Here is a 26,280-nt window from a genome sequence, read left to right as displayed (position 1 = left end):
ATATTAAATTTTGTATTATTCTTCATCTAATACTTAACTATGATAAATTGATTAATTTAAGACTAATAAAAAGTTTTATTAATATACATTACTTTGTGGTAAATATACTTTTCTGTTCGTAATTTTTAAAATATTTTATTTTTTATTTTAAAATGTTTCAACCTCTAACACAATATAAATATAAAAATATGACACTGTATTAAAAAAAATGTGATCTTTGAATCTTCAACACTTAAAAATAAAAAATCTTCAGTAAATGACTTCATTGTCAATTGGATAACTTTTATTAGAAACAGTTTTTCAGCTTTTAGAAGTATGAATTATTTATATAGTTTGTATTAATGTAAATATCTCTATATCTAAAAAAAAAAAACAGTATTCTAATTCAACAGTAGCAAGTTGCTTTATAAAATGTGGAACTCTACTTGTTTATACCGTATTCAACAATAATATAATCTTTTTACGAGTATATTTTATTTTCTTTATGGGAGTTTAAGTACTAAAATAGTAAGTGCCCATAAACCTTTTTTTATATTGTCTTATGCCTTACAAATTATATGTGCATAAGTGTCTTATGTCTACATATATACATATACATATTGTACAACTATGTACAATTTGCTACTAATAAACATATACAAAATGTATAAGATATGTATAAGTATGTATATTATCTATAAACACAAATAATTGTACGAACTTATTAGTATCGGAAAAAATATGTATATAGCACAGTTGTTTCTTTTGAATTTATAAAATAAAATTACAAAGTATATTGTGTGATATTATGTCACATGTGTGTATATAATACCTCTAAATTATTATTTTAAACTGTGTAAAATTACGAATTGGTCACCATTTCTTAGAATGACATAAAATGCGTATATTAAGGATTTGCTTATGTAATTAATTGAAAAAGAAAAAAAGTATAAATATAATAGAAATATAATGAAAATATATTGTATGATATTCTTTATATTATTTCTTATATATAATATATATGATTTATATATATATTTCACTTAAAGGAAAAGCCATTATATTATTAAAAAGAAATATTTCGTTTCATGTGAAAATAATAGTTGTAAACTCTATACTTAATTTGATTTTTTAATACATATATATACAAATGTATTTTCAACTCAAGACACATTTATTTTATGGAACAGTATTTTTTTATGAATTTATCTTGAACAATTTCATAAATTGAGGGATAAATCATTATAATCCAGTGTTATACAAATTTATAAATCAATTATATGTTCGTTTTAAGATCTAAAAATTCATCGAAAAGTAACAAAGATGTCTTCTATAAAAGAAGTTAATATATTTCTGTACATATTTTCTTTTATAAGTTCTATTAAAAATTCATATAAAATATTGCACTGATGATACATTTAGAAAACAGAGTATCTATCGCACTTTGTTATTTCATGTTAAAAGAAACAGATTGTCATGGATAAAAGGTATAAAAAGGGGATATTACTTTAAATTATTTCCATATAAACTAATTTTTCCGATGAAAAACAAGCAAATATAATTATGTATTTCATTATTTACACACACGGGCACACACGCATACACACTATTGCATTTTCTCATAACTTTTTCATAATAGTACCAATTTTTACTTGCATGGCAAGTACCTCTATTAGGGTATCACGTCTTACAAAGTCTTCTTATTAATTACCAACAATTAACACTATTACAAAGATTAGACTCCACGCAACGTGATTTTGTATCAATTGTCGAATGATGATTTTTTATACCTATATAATAGATACATATTTTTCATTGTCACATCTCACATATTTTTAACATTTCATGTTGGAAATAAGTAAAGAAATTGCACTCTATGATAAACATCACAAAAGAATTATTAAAATTAAGTTATAAATTCTCGCAATTTTTAATAGAAAAGATTTATATGAAATTTTAGGTAGCATAATAATATTCATTCAATTCATAATAATCAAATAATTTTTCTGTACGCATATGTACACATTGTAAATATCTATTTGTATACCTTCTTTAGATGAAATGAATTTCTTACAGCACATATGATGAATAATATTGAAGTACAGTATCTTTCACAATATAGCGAGATCCCAGTGAACCAAAACTAAGAGTTTCTGTCCTTCATTTTAATAAGTTTTCAAGTAATTCACTTATTTAAATACTCGAACACGTAAATTACATTGCATCTCCGATTTTACGATTACATTCGCTATATCATGAATGTTACCATAATAGGCATAACAGTATTAGCAGAAATCGATGTTTCGTATTGTTATTATGTTAATTTTGCTACATAAAATGTAATTGCCAAATACATTCTGTAAAAGACCGATTTCTTTAAGAAAGAATTAAAATTAAATTGTTAGACTTATTTTAGTTTTTTTTCGAACTCTCCGAATATTGTTTAAGAATTATATAGGATGCGTGGATAATGTTTGTAACGGTATTGTTGGATTTGTCGACGTTGTTAAAACAGGGATAGGCGTAGAAGGTATTTGCTGATGTGTTTGCCTTGGTGGTGACAAAAGTTCTTGTCTATCTCGTTCTCTTTCCCTTCCTGGACGCCATGCTTCTAATAATGCTTCGACTCTTTCTTCAGTAGGACCCCAACGAGCAGTACCAGCTGCATTTTGTAACCATACAACTAATGTTCCGTGCGCTGCTCTAATATTAACTTCCCCTCTATAATGTAAAAAGGGTCTTTTGTATGTATTTTCTATTTATTACTTGCATAAATATTGAAACCAAAATATTGTAACTTACTTTGGTAATATGTGTTGAAACCCATGTCTATATTCGTGTTCCATTGCAGGTACCACTACTTGTTTGCGCTTAAAATGGCTACTTTCCAATTTGATAAGAGCATTAGGTGCTGGATCCCGCCATTCAGGCAAGAATACTACGAAAGATAAAGGTTCAGTAGAATCAGCCAAAAGACGTTCGAAATGATTAACCATAGCTTCCATAAGTTCTTCGCAATATGGTGGATTAGCTTGAAATGAGCCGCTTACAGGCCTAAAGTCCAAGAAAGGTCCTCTTGATCCAAAATAAGAATCTGTATCAGCAAATGCTGAACAATATTGTCTAAAGTAACAATTTAATGGGGATGCAAAACATTCAAATGTTACGCCGAATGATCGTTGAAGACATTCAAAAACTGTGACAGGCAGAGCCATTTGTGTTGCTTGTCCTTCATTAATTCCAAGATATGTTTGATAACGTTTCAACATACACCAAACACGAGGTAAAAACATTTCGAATTTTTTATCATCGAAGCAATTATATCTATATAGATGTTCTAATTTAGTAAGATGCATGTTATTAATACACGCAGTATCACCATGAAAACGTAACATTGTCTGTTCACGTTCAGGAAGGTAATCCACTTGTGGAAGACGAGGAGTTGGAAGAGAAAATTGCACAGGATAACACCAAACTTTCCTTTGTGCACTAGCAGGTCCTCCTAGTGGTATAACATTTCCTAAACCATTATCCTTTAATATTTGATTATTTTTATCTTTAACCTTTTTTGCATATTCTGTTGATAAATGATAAATTTTCAGGCAAATACCCTCAACACTAGCTTTTACAGTCTCTGTAAGGTGTGGTTGACATTGTCGTTTTAAGTGTGCAAGACGATCTTGAAAATCGTCAAATGTAGCACCAACTGTTCGTCTCAACCATTGAAATGTGTCTTCTGCATTCCATTTTACAACTTTCCTACTTTCTGACGAAGCTGCTCTTGATTCTATCATCTTTTTTGCAGCTTCTGCGTATCGCGATAGCTGTTTTCTTGCATCACCAGTGAATTTTGGCCGGACTAATTTAATAGGGATATCATTCATAATTTCACGATACATAGACATAGAAATTTCAGGAAAACACTGACTTGGTAAAAGAGGATCTGAACCACAGTCTATAACTTTTCTTTCCATTAGCCATCTGTTAAATGAATCTTTTGGAGCATCTATGGATTCACGAGTATGACACAATTCTTGATAGCATTGTCTCAACTTTGCAAGTAAACTACACCGTAATGCTTCTGCTTCAGGATGAACATGAGGTAAATTTGATGGAGCTCTCTCGTATATTATAACATTTGTTGGAATTTCCAAATCCCATGGTCCTCTATCATTAAATTAAAATATATTAGAATTTTTAAAAAATGCTTAATATAAAAATGATATAAATTCAGTCAAGTAAACATACGCTAATACAAATTTCTTTGCAGCTGGAACAACACTATCTTCAGAAGCTCTGCGTTTAAGTGTTCCTCCTGGGGGAATCGTCCCATTTCCAGAAACAGGTGGTACACCGCATATACCAAGTGGATCCGTAATTGGGTCAAACTTGAATATAGATGCAGTTGACACATATAAGTTTATGTTTTTATTAATCTACAACCAAATGTTATACCTTAGTACCTGAGGTTTCAATGGTGGTATTACCCATAATGATTCTCCAGTTAATTTATTCCAAAAATATGGACGATTTTCTCTTTTACTCCAAAACTTCTTCCATCCTTGTTGTTGAAGTTCAGGTGAAAGTTCAGGTTCTGGGAACGTTCCTGGTGGTGTACCCTGTAATTGAATAGAAATAAATAATAATTTATGGGGAAAAAATATTATTATATTTGCTTTGTTTTCATTATCTTCAAATTATAATTGTATTTCTCAACTCTTTTAGTCAGTTAATCTCCTAGATATAATAATTTCCTTATTTATGAATCTCGTATCTGCATAATTTATCATTTCATTAAAACAAAAAAATATTGCATTTCATTTCACTTTTGGAATATAATTATTAATAGTTTAATCTTTTAATTTTCAACAATTGAATTCTAATATATAAAAGATTATGTTTCATGTTTTGTTCATATAAGCAATTAATAATTTTAGATAATAGATTATAAATAAATATTTACCTGCGACATTAGACCTGATTGTTGCATATGACCAAGTTGTGAACAGTGGTCAGATATATTTTGTGCTGAGCTTAAGATAGGTGTCTGAAGTTTTACAGGAGTAGGAACTATAACTTGTGCAACAGTTGGAGTTGCATCTTGTTGTAACGACTGATGATGATGATGCATGGTAGACAATGAAGATGCAGACTGGCCAGATAAAGTTTCCCAAGAAGAAGTATTTGGTATGTCTTGCTTTCCTCCACTTACTTCATTCATCGTACAACGCACGTTGTGGTAAATACTTTAGCACATATAACACATATGACACAATTATTCTTGTTAATAGATACTTTATAGCAAGTAATTATTACATATGCATATAAAATTTGATCACATTTATATACTTCTTTATATATGTAACATTCTCAATGTTTTATTTTTAATATCTTGCAACAAAATATATTAATCAACACTCCTTGCATTTTGTCTTTTCATAAGTTGCAAAGTAAGTTTTTATATCACAAGATGAAGAACATTATGCTTATAAATACCAAATTTACTTATATATTTAGTAATTACAAGTTATTTACAAACATAAAAGATGAAAGTTTTACACTTTAAAAAAGTAATAAATTTTAGAAAGAACTTTCGTACCTTCTAAAAATATATTAATTTCTTCTTTATTATAACATGAATTACAAAAGAATGAGTAAAATTGCAACTTTCTTTATGAATTTTTAATAAATTTACGTACGTAAAACTGTTAAAATTATATGACAACATTTCGTGATTCAATGTTTGTTTACATGCCACCAAACCGTTTGATAAATTCGCGAATTTTCGCGACGTAGGATTATGCAAATTTGTAAAAAACACGTAGCCGTTAATGCTGGACTTACTAGTGTCAACAATGTTGCTAATTTGTAGAAAATATACAACAGAACTTAGAATTCATTCATGATTTGTGAGATTTGACGCAACGACCTCCACCCGTGAGATACCATTTGCTTGAACTGAAATTCCAATTCCAACGACAGCAAAGTTAAAGCTTTCTTTACAATGAATGGCAGAATGGCAGATGTTAAAAAAAAAAAGAATACTTCGCATTAAGCGAAACATCGAAACGATATGAAGTTTTCGGAGAATATTTAACCAATAATTTGCTTGTTTCATTACATAAATACATAATTACGTATATATTTCACCGCATAAATCAATTAAATGATATTTTATCGTTTTTACGTTTTAATCTTAAGGAGGATAGTTTTGGAATGCATAGTATTATGATTTTTAAATAAACATTAAGACATCGAGGGGAATGGTAGAAATAGTTTTTCGGGAAAGAAAAATTACAAAATGAAAAAAAAATGTTTCTCATTTTATTTAATTAGTAAAAAAAGGTTTCAAACAATTATTATTATTTATTGGTACAAAATTTTAATGATATGCACAGATTATAGCTTGTGTAATTATGGTATTGATATTCATGTAATGAATCCTTTCTATTACCTTTTTATCTACGGATTGCGCGGCCAAATCAAAGCAATATGGCGGCTTGACATAATAACTTTTGATACGGAATATATTATTTTGATTGTAACGAAATAATCATCACAGAATCCGATTAAATTTTGATTTATGTGAAGGTGTATGAGAAACTATCGGGTGGTAGATAGGCTTGACCGTAACCTATTTGCTAGTAGAATAAAAGTGTAACTTTTTTCTGTTTAAAACTAGATGTGCTTCGAAGATTTATTTTATTAATGGATGCAAAGATGTCCTTAATTATTAAATTAAAGTAGTAATGTTATGCAATAGGTTTTAGTATCAAATACTGTTTTTCTATGAAGAATTATGTCGTCTACACAAACCAAAATGCGAGGTATATAAATATTAGAGTTCAAAGTAACCTTGTACTTTATAGATTTTTCTCTTTTCTCAATCATTTTCGATTGTAGATATGAATAATTTTTTTATTATTGATAACTATTATTATATATGTTATGTTACGATTAATTTAAAACATTATATCTTTAAAATATAGGTCCTGGAAGACCACCAAAATCAAAAAACTCCTGTACATGGTGCGGGGAAACTAAGCAGCCTTTGAAATATGTTCTTCCAACGCAACATGGAAAGAAAGAATTCTGTTCAGAAACTTGTTTATCAGAATTTCGCAAGGCTTATATACGAGGTGCTTGCGTTCAATGCGACAATGTTATCAGAGGTACACCAGTGAGATTAGAGCAAAAGGATGGGCCTACAAAAGACTTTTGCTCTCCATTTTGTTTAAATAAACATCAAAAGAAGGAAGGACAAACAGATATAAAGAAAAGTTAGTAATTTACAAAAGTTTAAAAAAAGTTGAAGTATGTATTAATATATTTTAATGAGAATTGCATTTTTTTAAAATAGATAATAGGGACCAGTCATCTCCTGCACCATCCCTTGCACCATCGGGAATAATAAGTGGAAATAATATTCCTTCTACAACTCAATCATTTACAAATACAAGCCATACAAATATATCTCACTCCCCATCAACCTCTACTGGTCCATTTCAGTATGAAACGTATCAAACTTTTGATTGGGATCTTTACTTAAAAGAAACAAACAGCCAAGCTGCACCTATAGAATGTTTCAAACAGGTACATTAAATCATAAAAAAGGAAAGTATACGTTATAATATTGAAATTATCTTTCAGCATGAGATTCCATCAACTAATGAATTCAAAATGGGTATGAAATTAGAGGCTCTTGATCCTCGTAATTTAACATCAACATGTATCGCGACTGTAGTTGGAGTTCTTGGTCCTCGTCTTAGACTTAGGTTGGATGGTTCAGATAATAAAAATGATTTTTGGCGTTTAGTCGACAGTAATGAAATTAATCCAATTGGTCATTGCGAAAAATCTGGTGGCATGTTGCAACCACCATTGGGCTTCCGAATGAATGCTTCCAGTTGGCCAATGTTTCTTCTGAAAACATTGAATGGTGCTGAAATGGCACCTGCAAAAGTATTTAAACGCGAGCCAAAAACTCCGCGTTCTAATATGTTTGAAATTGGACATAAATTGGAAGCCATAGATAAAAAGAATCCACAACTTATTTGCACAGCAACTGTTGGTGCAGTTAAGGAAGACATGATTCATATTACATTTGATGGCTGGCGGGGAGCGTTTGATTATTGGTGTCGTTTTGACTCTAGAGATATCTTCCCTGCTGGTTGGTGTTTTAAAAGTGGTCATCCATTACAACCACCTAGACAGAAATGTAAGAATTATAATATTTTCCTAACTTATATCATTAAAGTATATATTTTTATTAAGTAATATACATAAATATCTGTAGCGACAGGGCCTAATAGATTTAAGTCTAGGACAAGTAACATCTTACCAGTAATGGCAGTGTCTGGTGGAGGCACTAATGGAGAACCAGCTGTTGCTTTAGTGAGTCCTGCTGGTTCAAGTGCTCCACCACAACCAGCCACAGAACCTGATACTAGTACAGCTAATACCAAACCACATTCTTTAGAGAATGGTATATACTATTTCACTTAAATTTATCTCTTGGTAATTGAATCTATACTTTCTTTTGTCGTTCAATACCTTTATTATGTTACAGTTACAATTTATGTAAATCATAATTGCACATGTGGTCCCTATTTTGATCCTCGTAAAGTAAAGGCAATGCCAGCACAATTTGGTACTGGCCCTATACTAAATGTCACAAGAGATATATTTCAAGCCTTCTTGATGGCAGCAATGAGTCCAAGACAGATGTTGAGTCTGTTAAAACGTGGTGAAGGAGAAACTATAAGCTTAATCTTAGAGAGTAAACCTACTTCTGTTAGATTACCTATATTTATGGAAGAAGAAGATTTTTATATATACATTAGGCGACAACTTGAGGATCTTTGTGCATGTGAACATATGTTATTTAGAAGGAAAGAACCCTGCAACAAATGTCCAAATACTCAACAACCACAATCCACCAATAGCGAAGAAGTAGTTAATACTGCTACAGCTACAACTAATAGTACTACTGCAGCAGAAAAACGAAGGTGGTCTCCAAGTCAGCAAAACCTGTCGTCGACTATCCCACAGCAGCAAACACAACAAAATTCTGTACAAAGTATAAACAATTCATCATTATCCTCACCAACAGCTGCAAAACAACCACGAAAATCTGTTCCAGGTAATTTTTCTTATTTAAAAATATTGATAAATAAGTGATATATTATTATTATAATCAGAGCTTGAAGCTGCAACATCCACTACCCAATCTGAAACTTCCACAAATCGTACACCTTCTATTGAACCAGCAGAATGGACTATTGAAGATGTAATACATTATATTGGTGTTACTGATCCTGCATTAGGACAGCATGCAGATTTATTCAGGAAACATGTAAGTTAACACTTTATGTTATTTTGTATTTATTTTATAATAGTATTTATTACAGTGAGTAATAAATTCATTTATATATCTAATAGTACATGCTCAAATCAATAATCGAAGAAAATTTTCAGGAAATTGACGGGAAAGCTTTGTTACTTTTAAATTCTGACATGATGATGAAATATATGGGATTAAAACTTGGACCAGCACTTAAAATATGCAATTTGGTAAATCGTATTAAAGGTAGAAGGCATATACTTCTATGACTTTATCAAACATCAAACTATGTACAGTGAGTTAAATTGACGTATTACTTAAACTAGCTGGTCAAGTTTGTTTTCATTATTGAGAACAAAATAATATATATAAGTTGTTAAAATAATGTGAATATATTGAGTATAATTTTTCAAAACCTATTCATTCATCGATTAACATAGATTTTAAATAAAAAAGAATCAAAGTTTAATTTTATTTTAGTATTTAAATATTTTTCTTGCTTTAAAAATATGTAAAGTTATATTAATTATGTGAATGTAAAATCTTTTTGATAATGAACAAAGTTAAAGATGTCTATAAAAGAATTCTAGAATCTAATTAGACTAGTTGATTCAACTCCAAATGCTAAATAATCAAGTTAAATAAGAAAGTTATTTCCTACAATATGTTTGCCTTTTCCAAACTTTATTGCAATTTTTATATGTTCTCTTGGAAAGACAACTTTTACTATCTCAATTTCTTAAGTGAGAACCACTCTTTGTGGCATAAAAATAGTGTGAAGTATATTTAGTACAATGATTGTTTTTGCATTTCTTCTTGGATATAAATTGAGTTTGTTATATTATATAAATATTAGCATAATTATATGTAATTATCTATGAAATATTTCTTATTTGTTAATGTAACAGTAAACTTTCGTGCATTTTTGTTAAAAAAGAACATAAGTCGTAAGAAACGCATGTACAAAGTGTAATTATTTTCTGTTTCATAACACATATTTAAGAATGATTATATGTAATTACTTCTTATATGTAGTTACTATCTGTTTTATGATGTACTGTTAAAACAAATAATAAGGTATCGTTTTATACATGGAAAGGCAATATGTTCTACTTTATATCTTCTATATAAGGCAAAAAATTTAAAACACAGGCTATTGTTTATGTTAAAACATAATCACATTTTCTTACATATTTTTAGCACTTCGTTGTTATTTCTTTTTTCTTTTTTTTTATAGAAATAATATATATGCAATAAAACACATTTTTAACAAGTCTAATTTTGAATATATAATTCAAATAAAGTTGAATTGCCATGTCATATGTGTTTTAGAGAGAACATACGCTTTTATACTTTAAATATATGCGTAAATGTTTATATTTTTTATAATAACAATACTTCTACTTTCATGTAAAAAAAGATTTCTAGATGTTATCTATCCATATATTTATTAATGTAATTTCATAAAAATGTTTTCTAAAAGTGTGAACAGCGTATAATTCATAAGCAGGGGCATTATAAGGTAATTTATGTAATTTTTTTACAGTTCTTTTTGCAGATACAGTATTATATATTTGCTTATTTTCATTTATGATATTTTAAAAAATTCTTTAAGTAATTTGTTAAAGTATGTTTATTGCATAATGTTAACCCTTTGCGGACGCGTGTCGGCATGTATGTAGCCGCCAAAATCTGTTCACAGTTCCGAACACTTATTTTGAAGTGGCTGGCATACGTCTATTTTTCTGAGCGATAATCTGATGCGTATTTATGTATGGGTATAATAAACTAAACAGTATTATGTTTTTGATGAAAGAAAATTATAGATCTTTAGAAATGTTATCTTCCGTTTAACGTAAACTCGAGATGTAGGATGACGGTCAAGTTAAAACGAATTTCAATCTTTCATTGACATTACCAAATGAATTAGCAAGCTTTTTGTATGATTTATATATTTTTTATAATACCTTATACACGATGCCTAAAATATCCAGAAAGAACATGTTCGATAGTGATAGTAGTGATGACGAGCATTATTTTGAATCTGACAAGATAGAAGACGACGATAGTGCTTCAGGCAGTGGAACGAACTCCGTTCAACAAGGAATCGGCTCAGACGTTTCAATATTTCTAGTAATAGTGACAATGATGTTGAACTAAATATTGATGAAAATAATACAAGCCTCGACAATGAATAACGCAAACATTCAACGTATATATTTTCTCCACTGCGCGCGCCAATACATCTCGTCCACAGCGACGCTCGCTCGTCGAGCAACCCCATCCGCAAAGGGTTTATAAATATAATTTCCATTTCGATGTGTACATATAAAAAATTTGAATGTGTGCAAAATTATCTCTGTGATACATTGCATAATTATAATATTAAAAATTAGTTATTAAACATGTAAAAAACGTAAGAAATAGAATATTCGAAAAGTTTTAATTTACATTTAACATATTGTGAATTTTAAATTATATAAATTTCTTATACATAAATACAAGACATATGTATATAAGTAATAATGATATCAATATATATTCCTAATTAAATTTAATTCAATATAAAAAGTATGATATTAGTAATAATAAAGTGGCTATGAGAAATATCACAATCTATTGTAAAGTAACATAAAAGTTATTCTTTCATGAGTGATTAATCAAATTAGGTTTGATAAATGATAACTAAATGGAGTTGGATCATAAATGAATTTCATAGTTACTTTCAACGATGTTACAATTCCATGCCTTACCTTTTTGTAACATAAGATTAACATCATTATAATTTTAAAAATATTGCCATTTTTATATATTACTACTTTTTTAAAGTTATAATTTTAGAAAGGTTTTGTAATTGCACCATTAGATATTCTGAATAGCAAAGGTATTTTAGACATTATATCATAATAAAAATTATATAATGAATTGTTTAATTAAAAATATAATTATGTTTGTCTACTCAACTATTTCTTTGAAGTTGATTTATATCTGAATTTTTAATATTTTCATATAATAAACTTTTCATAACACCTCCTTGTCAGTGATGCTCACGTGAGAAAATAAAACTGTGTTAAAAATATATTGTGCTTTTCCTTCATTTCTGTGAAATTTACTTGTAAATATTTGTAACATATTTTGGGAAAGTATATGTATATATTTTAATCTAATACTCGTTTTAATACAATTTTGACATAATTAAACATTTATTAGTCATCCCAGTATATCTTCGTTTAAGCTTACTTAGAAATTGATATAATTTCATATTTTGATAAACTTCTTATATGATTGTTCCTAGAAGGCGTTTATTTTATCTTTAACATCAAAATATTATACTTTCTTATTTTTTACTTTTGATAGGTTTAAATGATTTAGGAAGAAGATATGTTTAGATTTATTTTATTAATAGTTTTGCTTTATTATATTTATTATATTTAATTGCCTTTGTCCAATTGTATATAATAACTTAGGAATTGTTATTGGTATTAATACACATTTATTTAGTAGTTATAAATTTTTAATATGAAAAAACAGAATAATTTGCAAAAAATAATTAAATTAAATTTATTATCATGCTGATGTATATGTGACATAAAATTTGAATATGAATAGAACATTCTTTGAAGTATTGAACAAATTAGAATTATTAAATTAATAAATAATGTTTAAAATTTTCTGGAAACTGTTGTAATTGATAAATAATTTGAAATTTGTTTGAGTGATCATATCTGATTAATGAAAAGATATTTTCTAATATTTCTTAAAATATGAATTTTTATTTTTTACACATAGATACACTATCTATATTCATATATTATATTTTTAACTTCAAGCTATTTATGAATAATATGTAATTACTGTAATTACATATAATACAAATTATCTTTTGACTTTAGGAGTTACTTTGTTCTGAATAAGAATATGAAAAAATTAAATTTTTTTAAATGATTTTTTTATTATATTATAATAGATTTGGGCAGAATTATATAGTATATACTAGTAAGTAAATTTAAGTAAGCAATTTAAAGTTATAAGCAACTTTATTTATAAAAAAATATTTAAAATGTTTATTTCCTAGAAATTTTTTACATTAAAAGATTTATTTTATATATAACAATATTTATTATAAATAAAATAATATATAAATATCTTATATAATATAGCTATTTTGTATATTAAAATTGTCTTTACTCGTTTAACGATTATTAATTTTTATTAATTAAATTTTACATACAGGTAAAAGCTTATAAATATTAGCTAATGAATCGTTAAAAATTATGAATTATTTTTAATCTTCATCCGAATCATCAGAATTTAAACCATTAGGTCCTTTGATAGTTTTAGGTTTTGAAACTTGTGATAACCATGGTTTTTTATTATTTTCTGATGACAAATTCTCTTCAAATGTTATTGCTCCAGAAAGTGAAATTCTATATTCTAATATTTCAGTTGAAAAATCATCACGATTTCCTAAATCAGTAAATCCCACAATGTAATCATTAGTTTTACCATTAACAATTAGAGCAATTGTGGGAATAATTTTGATCCTTAAACGTTCTGTAAATGTATAATATAGATTAATATTACAAATTTTTAGATTTAAGGAAAGTTTAAGAGAATACACTAAAGAAATGTAGAAAATATGGACAATAATTAACTTACCAGTTAAAAATGGACATCGTACTACATTTAACTTACAAAACTTTGCTTCTATATGCTTTTTTGCAAGAATTTTGAGATGATGATCTACTATTTTACATCTTGGGGAATCGTCTTTACAAAACAGACAAACAATGTTTTGAGATTTTTTTGAAATTTCAAAGAATTCTTTTTCATCATATAATTCTGAATATTCTCCATGACCCTAAAAATAGTCATAAACGTTGAATTAACAATTTTAATTGTATATAAAAATGGATTATTAAATAGTGAATTAAATACTATAAACTGATTAACTAGTTTATCTTTTTCTTGTGATAAAAAGATTACATTGATTGCAGGAGGACAACATTATTCAGAGATTAAAATACTATATAATAATAAAATACTAAAAGTTACACTACCAATGCCAACCAATTCTGCTTTTGTTGTTGAAGCAACTTTAGCTTCTTTAGACGTTGTTCACGCAACTTTTCAAAATCACTAATGTCCAAATTTTCCAATTTTTCTATCTCCGTGTCTAATTGTTTTTCAACGCAGTGAGTTGCTTCTATTATTTTTTGTTGCAAAATAGTCTCCATTTCTACTTAAAAATAAAATTCTGAGAAATTTTCAGGTTATATTATACAAACTTAATATGTAATTTTATATTGCAATGTGAGAGAAGATAAACAGCTTTTATTTTATATTTGAACAAATAAGTACTTTTTAATATGTGGATAATTGATACTATGTGGATAATTGATATTATAGAATATTTTATTTTTACTGTACTTTAAATTTTAACAAATAAAGTTTTTCTTACTGATGCGGTTTCGATTTGACCATATAAGGAATCTACGTTTCTGTCAAATTGTTTATGCGATAGAAAATACGTCTATCCTTGTTGCTTTTATAATTTACTTGATACCATGTAAGGCGAGAAAAGTACAAATTTGATAAACCATAAATTTATAGATCGGTCATTTTTCATAAAGATATATTTTAAGTAAACTTTATATAGCATCAAAAATGTCTTATAAAAACAATTAAACGAAGATTTAAAAAATATTGAATACATTAATTATACCAGCGCAGTGATACCAACTTAGGTGTTGAGTTTCACAGTTGTCGACTTGCCTGACAGTAATAAAGATGGCGGATGTAACATACGAGTAACTGATGTTTGCTTCGATATCGACGTTAACAATTCTACGAAATAGCCGTGTTGACATATTGTGCGATGTGCATGTGAATGCGTGTGTGCATGTTTATAGTGAAGTAAATTCCGTTCGAGAAAATATGTTAGAAATTTGTTGAATATGAGCGAAGGAGCGAATTCAGTTTCGCAGATCAGCGAGAATTCGCTTACGACCTTGAAAGATGAGGTCGATCCTGAGGAACTTCCTCCAAGAACGATATCGCACACGACGAGAAGGTCGAGATTTGGTACAAGCAATGTCCCATTGTCGCCTTATATTTTGATCGATGGTAGAAAATTGCGAAGCTCCTTGGCATTGAGCAAAAAAAAGCTTCCTCGACGTGTGAATTTCCCAACAAATGACAATCACTTGATTACGGGATGCCTGGAACCGGCCAATCCATGGAAATTCGGTGAGGATAAATATTTTTATCTTACATCTCATCTTTACATTCATTCGTTCATTTTATATTGCTGGCTCTTTTAAAGGTCTATGCTCTGTAATTGTATTAATTAATAAATATTAATGATTCACAAGAATCCATTTATCTACGATAATACTTCAATCGTCATTAAGTTAACTTTATAGATACGTAAATATAAATGTTTCTAACAAATGTATGTATGATGTTTGTTTATTTATTTGTGAGTTACAGAGATTTGTACTTTATATTTGTATTGATTAATAAACATTAATAATTCAAAAAACTGTACATCCTTAGTAATAATTTAAGCATTAAATTTGATTATTATTAAAAAATATTTATATATAAATGTTTGTAAAAACTCTGTATGAAATGTATATTAACGTAATTAGAGAAATTTGTGACTTATAGAGAACTATATCTTATACTATATAATTCGAGAATCTGTACTTTATTTGTCATTAAATTAATTACATGGACATTTAAATTATTTACCAATTAACTATAGAAAAATATCCATATTTCATAAAGTTACTTAATTTAAGTTTAATCTAATATGTTAATTATTCTTTAGAGAAGCACTAGAACTTTTAAAATTTAATAAAATCACAAATATTTTCAAAGGCACATAATCTAAAAGTATATCAAAAGGTATTAAGCTAGTTTAATTTATTTTATATGTTTAATTATATTATTTTGGCACTTATTAATAAGAATATATGTTTAGTTATATAGAAACTGTATTTATTTAATAATACTTTTCTATAATAACAAAATAGTCTACTATACAACAAACTATAGTCTACTAGTTAATAGTCTACCATATACAAACTATAATCTAAATTTGAATTGTAATTTATAAATTATAAATTGATAAAATAACTTCTTTAAATTTTATTTTAAAGATGTTATTAGCACTCATAACATAATGGCTATAATCTTAACTATAAAATGATAAGTTACATCATTTGTTAATATCATTTTTGTAATTATTTACTTACATAGTTGTAGTGTACTAAGCCATTAGGTTTTTTTATAGGTCATGCCAAATACAGAACATTTAAGATTTCACAATGTGAACCATATACTAATTATAAGTTTGATGCAATATTGAAGTATGTACAATATATAATTAACCTGTAAATTACTCTTAAACCGTATTGTTTTAATCGTAATTTGTAAATTAGATTATTTTAAATAGAACAATGTATATTATAAAATTGTCTTATATAATAAAGAATTTGTTATATTCTCGAATTTATATCAATTTTATTCAAGTACACATTTGACTGTTTAAAAACATTACATGAGAATTAAATAAATTCTTTTTTAATGAAATAATGTGAAACTATGGTATGTAAGAGTATTTTAGTATATCTGTAATTTTTATGCAGTTGCATTTAGTTTACATCATTGTATTAATACGTTCTCTGTGGAATAATGCATATAAAATGGAAGCTAATTTTTTTAATAAAAACAATTATATTTTGCAGAAAAACAGTTGATTTTTGATATATGTCTTACATTCATGTTAAAGTAAATATTTGGCTGTACTTTTAAGAAAAAGATGGAGAGTTGATTTCCGCTTGATCCTCTGCTTCTAGGGTCAAATTTATCAACTTGCTTTGTTGTGATAGAGAGGTGAACATTCAATGGAAATATAGACACTAGTTAATGATCAAGTCATTGCTACAAATGAAAAGTTTGGTGAGTCACCAATGAACGCCGCAGCGAACGTGTTAAAAACATTGTAATTATGAAATGCAAGTAATAAACTGAAGCTCAGAGTTATGTTTATAATATGTGTTGTTAGTAACATTTTGTCAAATAGGTTTGATCATGAATAGAATATAATATGTGAGACCTACTACATGAGGTGTATTCAGTATTTGAAAGTAATGAAAAAATGTTCTTATGAATAACATACAAGAACAAAATAAAGTAAAAATATGTATGAATATTGTATGAATCTTCAATTATTTTCAATTGTTTAACTATTTCTGAAGTGGATATCACATGTATTATGTTGCATCTTATATAATCGACAGAATCCTCCAGCATCATCTGTTAGTCATATATATCTTAATATGTTGAACTTTTAATTTTTTATATTATAACAATATGTTGATTAATTGTTCACAGCTGAAAATGTGAATTGTGAAGATGTAATCTCATCATACAAGGAATCCTGTTTAAAACACAATTCAGATCCTCTGGAGATTGTTATAAATCAGCTTAAGGTAAAAGTGCATCTTTTCCAAATATTTGTATGCAATATTGGTTTGGATTGAAAAAAATATCAAAGCATCTAATATTAAATAATATTCATTACATATCTAATCATATTAATTATTAATTATTTGTAGTTTTATAACTAATATTCAAACTAGTAGTTATGGATATAACAAGTATATGCGCAAATGTATATATTTAAGTTATAAAATATTGAAACACAAATAAAAGAAATGGAGAGAACATAAAAAGCAGGAATATAAAATTATATTTATGTAATATATGTTTAAATAAGTATATAAATATAAAAATATATACATATATAGAAGAAAGATATTTATTATATTAAATTGAAGTTCAAAATACTTAAGATTAGATATCTGCATCATATTTTACTTTGTGTTTCAAAATAATATTTAAATACTTTAAATATATAAAGAATTGGTTTAAACATAACTATGAATATAGTTTATACATATCATGAAAATACATTTATCATATATATTTATTTGATACTTAGTATTGATAATAATGATTACTGTGCAGAATTTAGATACATTGGAATTGAGAAGTGAAGAGTTAGATTTAAAAGGACAGACATTGGATATTAATCATGCGGAACCATTGGAGGAAATTTTCAAAAGAGTTCGATTTAATAAAGTTAATTTAGAAGCTACATCTTTGGATGATGAGGTATTTCTATTAATTAAAAATTTGATCAAAAATAGTAATTTCTTTTGAAATGATATTTGATATCATTTGTCATTTTTATATTATAGAGTTCTGTGATATTATTTGATATGTTAGAATATTATGAATCTGCAAAGCACTTGAACATTTCATCTAATCAAGGCATTGGAATTTATGGTTGGCAAGCATGTGCAAATATGATAAGAAAGGTATATATAATATGATACATTTCATTTGAAAAGATTTATATGGTTATTAGTTTCAAATATTATCTTTTATTATTTCATTGATTATTGTGTATAGAATGACTATGAATAACGAAAAAATTAGAAATGACACTAAATATATGAGTGTTTAAAATTAAGTTTTATGTTGATTAATACATAATTAATGGAATCATTATTTGTTTAGACCCAATGCTTAGAACATCTTGAAGCTAAGGATGTAATCCTTAATGAACAATACATGAATATCTTGAGTCGTGCATTAAGATTAGTCTGTCATCTACATGTGCTTAAATTAGAAAATTGTGGACTTTCAGGAAGATCTATCGTCACACTAGGTATTTATTATGCAATACAGTTTGTTAGTTCCATTCTTTTTTAATTAATTTATTTTTAAGTAGTTACAATTTAATTTATTGTCACGTTATAGTTCTCATAAAGATTGTTAGTTGAGGTCCACAAATCATTAAATATGACATAAGTAAAACACATATAGTAAAGTGAGAATAATTTTGACATTTTTTAAATAATTACGGATATATCATCTTTATATTTTATTACAGAATATTAATACTGTGATTGTACTATATTTTTCTCTCCTGTTAATGCAATCTTGTAGGATTAGTTATAGAAACCAGTATAATGTAAAAATTTTAATTCTATATGATCATATTAATAAAAAATGAACAAACTATAGCATCTTAAATACTTTTATCTATTTTATCTTTAAATAATATTATTTGTAATAAACGGAAAGTCTCCCAAAAACATTAAAAATGTTGAAATTATTCAAGCAATTTATTGAATTGTAATATGAGTTTAGTTAAATTGACTCAATATTATTTCTTATTTGACTAAACTTATTTATGTTACAACCTAATAATTTAAAATTTCGCTATATTGATAAAATAATTAGAACTACTACTAAAATTATAAGATATTTAACTAATTTCTATATATAAATACAATTTCATTGCAGTAAGAAGTTATATTTTTCTTTCTCTGCATCATTTTATATACAGTTGTTAAGTAGATTGCTTCTATTTATTAAATCTATTTAAACATTTTAGAATTAAGAAAAATTATAATAATAAAATGCTGTACTTATATTTAAGTACTTGAGTACTTGAGAAAAAAAATTTGTTCTATAGTATTAATTAAAAATTTCTGAAATTGCTTTCTATAATTTTGATTACTCTCTGCTACTTACTACTTTACTCAAATAAAATTGATGAAATAAGTTTCTGATAATGTTACAGTAACATAGTGCTTTTAACAGTTGCAGCATTAAAAATGAACACTGGAATAAGAGAACTTTACTTAGCTGACAATGGGCTGAATTTATATGATGCAATACAGCTTGGTTCTCTTCTTAGATTAAATAATCATATACAGCTACTTGATATTAGGTACGTAACAAACAGAGGTAATGGATAATAAAACAAAACAATAAGATGTATAATTCTATAGCATTTGTCTTTTAATTATGATTACATATATTTTTAACAAATCTTTCTAATAAAAAACTAATTTACATATTTTACAATATATATTGAAAATTATTCTGAGGTAAAATGTTCTTTTAGTAATAATGTCATTCAAGATGATGGTGTACGTGATATCCTAGAAGGTCTCATCAATCAAATAAACGAGGACAAAGATGGTAAAGGTTTAAGCATATTAGTATTATGGAATAACCAACTGACAAAAAAATCATCTCCCTATTTCGCACGTATTATAGTATGTAATTTTATTTTATCATTATAGTTACGCATGTATGAACTATACACTTATAGTTATTGCTTTATGTATTTATATGCACTTGTATTATATTAATGCTATTTATATAGGCATTGTCTAAGACGTTAGAGACACTAAATATTGGAAAAAATATGTTGTCTGATGAGTTGTTATTGATTATAAAAGATGCATTGAAAAAGAACCATGTTCTATTACAATTGGGAATACAATCAACTGAGCTTACATGTGATGGAATTGTTACATTATCTGAAATCATTGAAATAAACCATGCATTGCAAGTAAATATCATAAACTTTAGAATATAAAAAAGAATATAAAATCATTTTGTATTCAACTTATGTCTGTTTTACTGTTTTAGAGGATAGATTTAAGAAATAATAAAATACATTTGACTGGAATGAAGGCTCTCAGTTCTGCTATGAAAAAGAATAAAAATATTACTAAAATAGATTTAGATGATAAACCTGATATAAAAGTGGTAAGTGAACAAATCAGTGTCATTTTTCACTGGAAAAATATTTAAAAATATTATATTATAATTATTTGTTTTTTTATGTTAATAATAGGATAATTTAAACGAGACCTTGCTTCAGTACACGCAGCTTGTAGCTGAAATTCGAAGCTGTTGTTTGGAAAACGAGAAAAGTCGTATATTAGAAGAAAATAGCGAAGGTTTTGATAATTCATATCATAGCAGATTCTGTAGTGCAACCACTCGTAAAATTTCGCTTACTTGTCAAACATTACCATGTTCTTTATCACCCATGATTTCAATACAAAAAGATGAGCCTGGACGATCGATGCTCGAACCGAAACGTATTAATGGAGGTCGTCTTCGTTCTCCAGCCCCTAGTCCCGCCTCTTCACCCATAGCCAGTCCGATATTAAGTCCCTCGCGAAGTCGGTTTGTGGTGTCCCGAGTTCCAGAAACGTTACGTACTACAGAATCCTCAGTACCACCGTCATCATCTGTTCTTCCATCCCTTGGATCATCACCTACCTTTGTCACTTCTGCAAGTGGGTCATCTAGATTTCGTGTTTCAGTTGTTGAATCAGCAAATACTGTATCTTTATCTAAACCTGTTATTACTACGACCGAGGCTGATATCATGGTTGGTTTAAATCCAAAAGTTAATATTGCAGAATCGACTGATTTAAGTTCGAAAGTTAATATTACAGAATCTACTGATTTAGATGATCTGAATACCGTACTCGCATCTGAATCAGAAAAGAATAATCAAACCATTGAAAGTTTTCGAAGTATTTCAAACGACTTGTCTCATCTAGCTTTAAATGTGGTAGAAAAAACGTATGCACCGACGATACTTGGATATCCTGTAGAAGAATTAAATACAAATAAATCTTTTGTTAAGACAAGGGTTGAAACTCAGCCTGATGATAATATAAGTTCTATTAGTCTAGAACGCAAGAAAGATGATGTGCCAGACAATCAAATTATTTCGAATCGATTGGAAGATGTTTCAACGATGACAGATATCGAGAGTGTAGAAAATCGTTCTAACGAAAATACAGAAGATGTAAAAACGTTTACACCTACAGATAGGAACGGAAAAAGTCCGCCTTATAATACAATAAGTGATAAATCAATAATTTGTAAGAAAGGTTACGATGCAACGGATAAAGTAACGAATACTCGTACAAACGAAAGTGTAGAATTGCAGTCGCAAACAAAACACGATCCAATACAAAAAAGTACTTCTAATTTAGGAAAATTACTTTCGCTGTTTCAACATTCTAGTTGTTTTTTTTCTGATTCCACTCCTATAAATCAGTTGAAAAGTAAAAATACATTTCAAGGTAGCATAAACAGCATGATGACTCTTGGAGATAAATTCCATTATTACATAAAAGATAAGAGAGATAGGATTTATAATCGTGAAACGGAAGAGTCCTCGGTATCGCTAAAGAGTAAATCAAAATTTTTCAATGTTTCTCAATTGCCAAGTTTACAAAGTTTAGCGAATATGATCCCATCGTTTAGATTCGAAGGTAATATAAATGCTCCTGGACAAAGTAATAAGCCTTGTTCCAAAGAAGTAGATCTTTTACTCAAGAAAGATGGTGAAAATGATTCAGTCGATACAGAAAAAAAATCTATTGAACATAGTAAAGAAAGCAAAAACTTACATGTCTATTTAGAAGGACGAAAGTCCACTCCTACTTTAGATAATCAATTATTATCTGAAAATATACAATCAAAATTTCCTCCTGGTGTTACTAACAAAGATGTAGTATTAGCTGCAGATTGCATTGTTTCGAATATAATTGATACTTGTTCTAAAATTGTGAATAATAATTTATTAATGCATGTTTCAAATAGTAACACGATTGTACCTGTACCTAAATTAATAGGTATACCTGAATATTCTGCTTTAAAAGCAGTTGTACAGAAACGAAATATAGCGGGAATACTAGATAAAGTAGATCCTATACTAATAAAAGAAACGAATAATGAAACTTTAACAGACAGTATTAATTTTACTAGTGATAGCAAATCTTTGTCGTGTAGTATGATGTATGATGTAAGCAATGATATGCATACTGTACATACGTCTAACAGAATGCACAATTTAGTAATATTAAATATAAGTACAAAAGATAATGTTGGAAATAATTCTGCTTTTAATGTAAATAGTACAGGAAGTAATACAGCATGTTTTGTATGTAATCAAAAATGTGTCTGTAATGTAAATAATAAACCACTTGAATGTTATAATACGTTGAAGATAAATGTAGAAACGAATTGTTTAAATAATGAAGTTACCAGAATGTATAGTATTGACAGTAATAGTGATAGAAATGTCTTTATAAATGTTCATAATATGCCAACCAGCAATGACGTAGAAGGAATAAATGTATATCGTGTAAATAATAGTACGAATTGGAAAAGCGCAATTGTAAATAACATACCAGAAGCAAAGATATCAAAAATAAATTGTACATGTAAAGATACTAACTCCGAATTTAGCGATAATAGTGTACATTCATGTACTTCAGTACTTTATAGAGATGTAAATACACCAATAAAGCAAGAAGTGGTAGAGCCATTTGTTATAAAACATAACAAATATATTGAAATAAGTAATATAATTGAAATGAAAATTAATAGTTCTATTGTGAAAAATATTATGGATCATATGTTCAAGGATATGAATATTGTTATGCCCATACCAAGAATGTACTCTTCTATGACAAACTTCAATGTGTTAATTCTTAGAAATCTTATACATCATGTAGCTGATATCTCTATTGATGAAACTCCGATCAAAAAGCTTTCATTAGATATTACAACTAATAATTGGCCGAATATCGTTAAAGTAAAGACTTTATTTTGTGATCTATCTCAGATATCTCATTCATCAATGAATGCTATAACTGAAAAGCCAGAAAATATTTATAACAACAATGAAGCGTTAAAAATCGATGAAAATTCTTCACTGGAGGATAATGCCGAAGAAAGTATGAGTTTTTACAAAGAACAGAAAGTCAAAGAAAACGAGGCTTTTGGAATTGTTTCCGAATATTCTTCAGTACCTGTAATAGCTGATCCTATTGTCCATTCAAAAGAAGATGCATCTTATTTGAAAGACAATGATGATGTAAGCAGTAACTCACCAGAGAATATTCATATGCTCAGTAACTTTGGATCAAATATTGCTCAACATTTAAAATGCACAAATTCAGATGATATAAATGATACGACTCAACAATACTTAAATACAATTAAATGTGCAGTTGCCACGACTATGTGTTCAACAGCTGTAGTGAACACAAGGGGCAATACAACAGTTGACATTATTTCTGATCAGAATACTAATATTGCTGAGCCTTCATCAGTAATTCGTGCAAACAGGTGAGTAAATTAAGCTATCAGAATTGATGAAAATTATAAATCTATATTACACTGAAGGTATTTCAGAAGAAAATGTTTATTAAATGTTGTAGTTAGATATGAATATTTTTATATTCTATTTCTCTCCAGTATATATAATTTGAAGAACATGTAATTTATTGTAATTTTGATCTTAAATATTGAAAAGTGATGTGAAAGAATTATTTCATATATTTCATAGTTGATGTTTAAAAGAAGTTTAAAATAAATTTTTTTTATTGTGAATATAAAGCTTTTTGTATTAACAAGGTTCCATATATTGAACATGGTCTCATTTTTTACAAAATCCTTTAATCTGAAATATTCAAGCTAGCTTTAATTTGGAATAATATTGGTATTATGGCACACATGTATAATTAACTGGACTGATCTTATGATATGATTTTCTTCTGTTATATTGAAGCTATTAGTTAAATTTAATTTTCTTTATTCTGAATTAAATATGAGCTGAAGCAACACACGCACACGCATACACATACACACACACACACACATATTATACTATTAAATAATTGCTTTATATATGTTATTAAAATAAAATTATAATGTAATAATGGAAATAATTGAAGTCAAACTGAATACTTGTGTATATTATAACGAAGAAAGATTTTTAATGCTTAATATTATCTAAATAATTTCATGCTGCTTATTCTTCATTATACTGCATCATATTTGATATGTGAAATTAAGAATTGTATATAATTAATCTATGTATAAAGTGGACTGATTCAACCGCCATAAACATAAAAATTTATAAAACGCATTGTTTTGTAAAAACGATTTGAATCTGGTGGAAAAATATAATACCTATAAAATTTGTGAGACTATATTTTATTTGAGAAGTAATGCTGCTTTTATTTATGCTGATTTCAACAGTATCTTATGTCTCGCTTGCACTTATTATAATACCTTTCATTCGACTAATGAAATTGTATTAATTTTCCTTTTAAAAAATACTATAAAAATTCATTTCACTTTTGTATATTTCCTATGCTAATAAAAAATCTTAACAGTTTGATCCATATAATACTTAACTTATTTAATACTTAACACATAACACTAGTGTTGTATAAGCAGAAATTAAAAGCTTTATCGCATCTTTTTTAAGAATTTTATATTTGTAAGAACTATTTATTTATATTGATACAGTAAAGTGCTACGAAAACCTTTTAATCTATATAAATTGTTGATACAAATATGTATGTGTTTTGTAAATTTTATGTAACTGACATTATTTAGTTAAAAGTGATATTTGAATTAATAACAGATCTTATTTTTTAAAAGTTGAATATACATTTTATTTGATTCATTGTTAAACATAAAATTTTAGAAAAAACAATTACTGTATTTTTTTATAATATGTATATGATATATTGACCACATTAAAGTAATTAAGAAGTATATATTATTTATTTTATTGTATCCTCATCATTAATATTTATATATTATCCTAATCATATAAGGTATAAGATATAAGCATTGAATAGAGTTATAATACTGCAATTTCTTTTTATCATATTCATAATATTTATCATATTTTATTGAAGTATCATTTATTTTTGAGTTATCGTTTTGAACCTTTTAAGAAATGTTTAAGAAGTTGAAGTAAAGATTTTACTTTACTGTATCAAATGATTATCTATGCTATGAATTAATTTATCATAAAAATGGGACGGTATAAAATTACTTTATAAGAATCATTAACGTAATTTTTGTAGCACAAAATAAAATCAATGATATTGAAGAAGAAAAAGAAGAAGGAGAACTGCATCTTGTTGAATATGAAGACACAGAATTAAAGAGAAGATATATGGAGGAAAATAACAATCTTTATGATTTTGACGATGAAATTGACGAATTCAAGCAACTGACAATGG

General features: G+C 27.3%; 4 protein-coding genes across 11 annotated transcripts; 2 read left to right on the top strand and 2 right to left on the bottom strand.

The window, feature by feature from the left end:
• Positions 1-1,130: 1,130 nt before the first annotated feature.
• Positions 1,131-6,077, bottom strand: Pcif1 (Phosphorylated CTD-interacting factor 1). Of its 4 annotated transcripts, none has more exons than XM_069129239.1 (6): positions 5,679-5,808; positions 4,943-5,225; positions 4,443-4,598; positions 4,228-4,367; positions 2,782-4,146; positions 1,135-2,700 (listed from the first exon to the last, which is right to left on the bottom strand). In XM_069129239.1, the coding sequence occupies exons 1-6, from the start codon at positions 5,705-5,707 to the stop codon at positions 2,430-2,432; spliced, it is 2,244 nt and encodes a 747-aa protein (XP_068985340.1). In that variant the 5' UTR covers positions 5,708-5,808; the 3' UTR covers positions 1,135-2,429. The 4 variants fall into 4 exon arrangements, with proteins under 4 accessions (XP_068985343.1, XP_068985340.1, XP_068985342.1 ...); XM_069129241.1 differs by having other exon boundaries at positions 1,136-2,700; positions 5,579-5,718; XM_069129240.1 differs by lacking the exon at positions 5,679-5,808 and adding an exon at positions 5,824-6,077 and having other exon boundaries at positions 1,137-2,700.
• Positions 6,078-6,442: 365 nt separating this feature from the next.
• Scm (Polycomb protein Scm) lies at positions 6,443-12,368 on the top strand. Of its 2 annotated transcripts, none has more exons than XM_069129245.1 (8): positions 6,443-6,806; positions 6,969-7,259; positions 7,340-7,572; positions 7,630-8,197; positions 8,282-8,464; positions 8,549-9,121; positions 9,180-9,334; positions 9,457-12,368. In XM_069129245.1, the coding sequence occupies exons 1-8, from the start codon at positions 6,779-6,781 to the stop codon at positions 9,589-9,591; spliced, it is 2,166 nt and encodes a 721-aa protein (XP_068985346.1). In that variant the 5' UTR covers positions 6,443-6,778; the 3' UTR covers positions 9,592-12,368. The 2 variants fall into 2 exon arrangements, with proteins under 2 accessions (XP_068985346.1, XP_068985345.1); XM_069129244.1 differs by having other exon boundaries at positions 6,444-6,806; positions 8,276-8,464; positions 9,457-12,365.
• Positions 12,369-13,340: 972 nt separating this feature from the next.
• LOC138187967 (thioredoxin domain-containing protein 9) lies at positions 13,341-15,192 on the bottom strand. Of its 4 annotated transcripts, none has more exons than XM_069129283.1 (4): positions 15,048-15,192; positions 14,383-14,561; positions 13,982-14,183; positions 13,341-13,876 (listed from the first exon to the last, which is right to left on the bottom strand). In XM_069129283.1, exons 1-4 carry the CDS (start codon positions 15,190-15,192, stop codon positions 13,608-13,610), a joined length of 795 nt encoding a protein of 264 aa, XP_068985384.1. In that variant the 3' UTR covers positions 13,341-13,607. The 4 variants fall into 4 exon arrangements, with proteins under 4 accessions (XP_068985384.1, XP_068985385.1, XP_068985387.1 ...); XM_069129284.1 differs by having other exon boundaries at positions 15,066-15,192; XM_069129286.1 differs by lacking the exon at positions 15,048-15,192 and adding an exon at positions 14,684-15,018.
• An 87-nt stretch (positions 15,193-15,279) lies between these two features.
• On the top strand, positions 15,280-26,264 carry LOC138187961 (uncharacterized). The gene is made up of 11 exons (XM_069129267.1): positions 15,280-15,571; positions 17,726-17,823; positions 18,362-18,508; positions 18,595-18,714; positions 18,917-19,067; positions 20,009-20,138; positions 20,316-20,469; positions 20,580-20,768; positions 20,849-20,968; positions 21,057-24,364; positions 26,122-26,264. Exons 1-11 carry the CDS (start codon positions 15,280-15,282, stop codon positions 26,129-26,131), a joined length of 4,719 nt encoding a protein of 1,572 aa, XP_068985368.1. The 3' UTR covers positions 26,132-26,264.
• Positions 26,265-26,280: the final 16 nt, after the last annotated feature.

This window comes from Bombus flavifrons, chromosome 16 (genome assembly GCF_040668555.2).
Source record: "Bombus flavifrons isolate JBK064 chromosome 16, iyBomFlav1_principal, whole genome shotgun sequence".
In the NCBI taxonomy this organism is placed as follows: domain Eukaryota; kingdom Metazoa; phylum Arthropoda; class Insecta; order Hymenoptera; family Apidae; genus Bombus; species Bombus flavifrons.
Note: the sequence above shows the minus strand (reverse complement) of the source record. Positions and strands in the feature narration are given on the sequence as shown.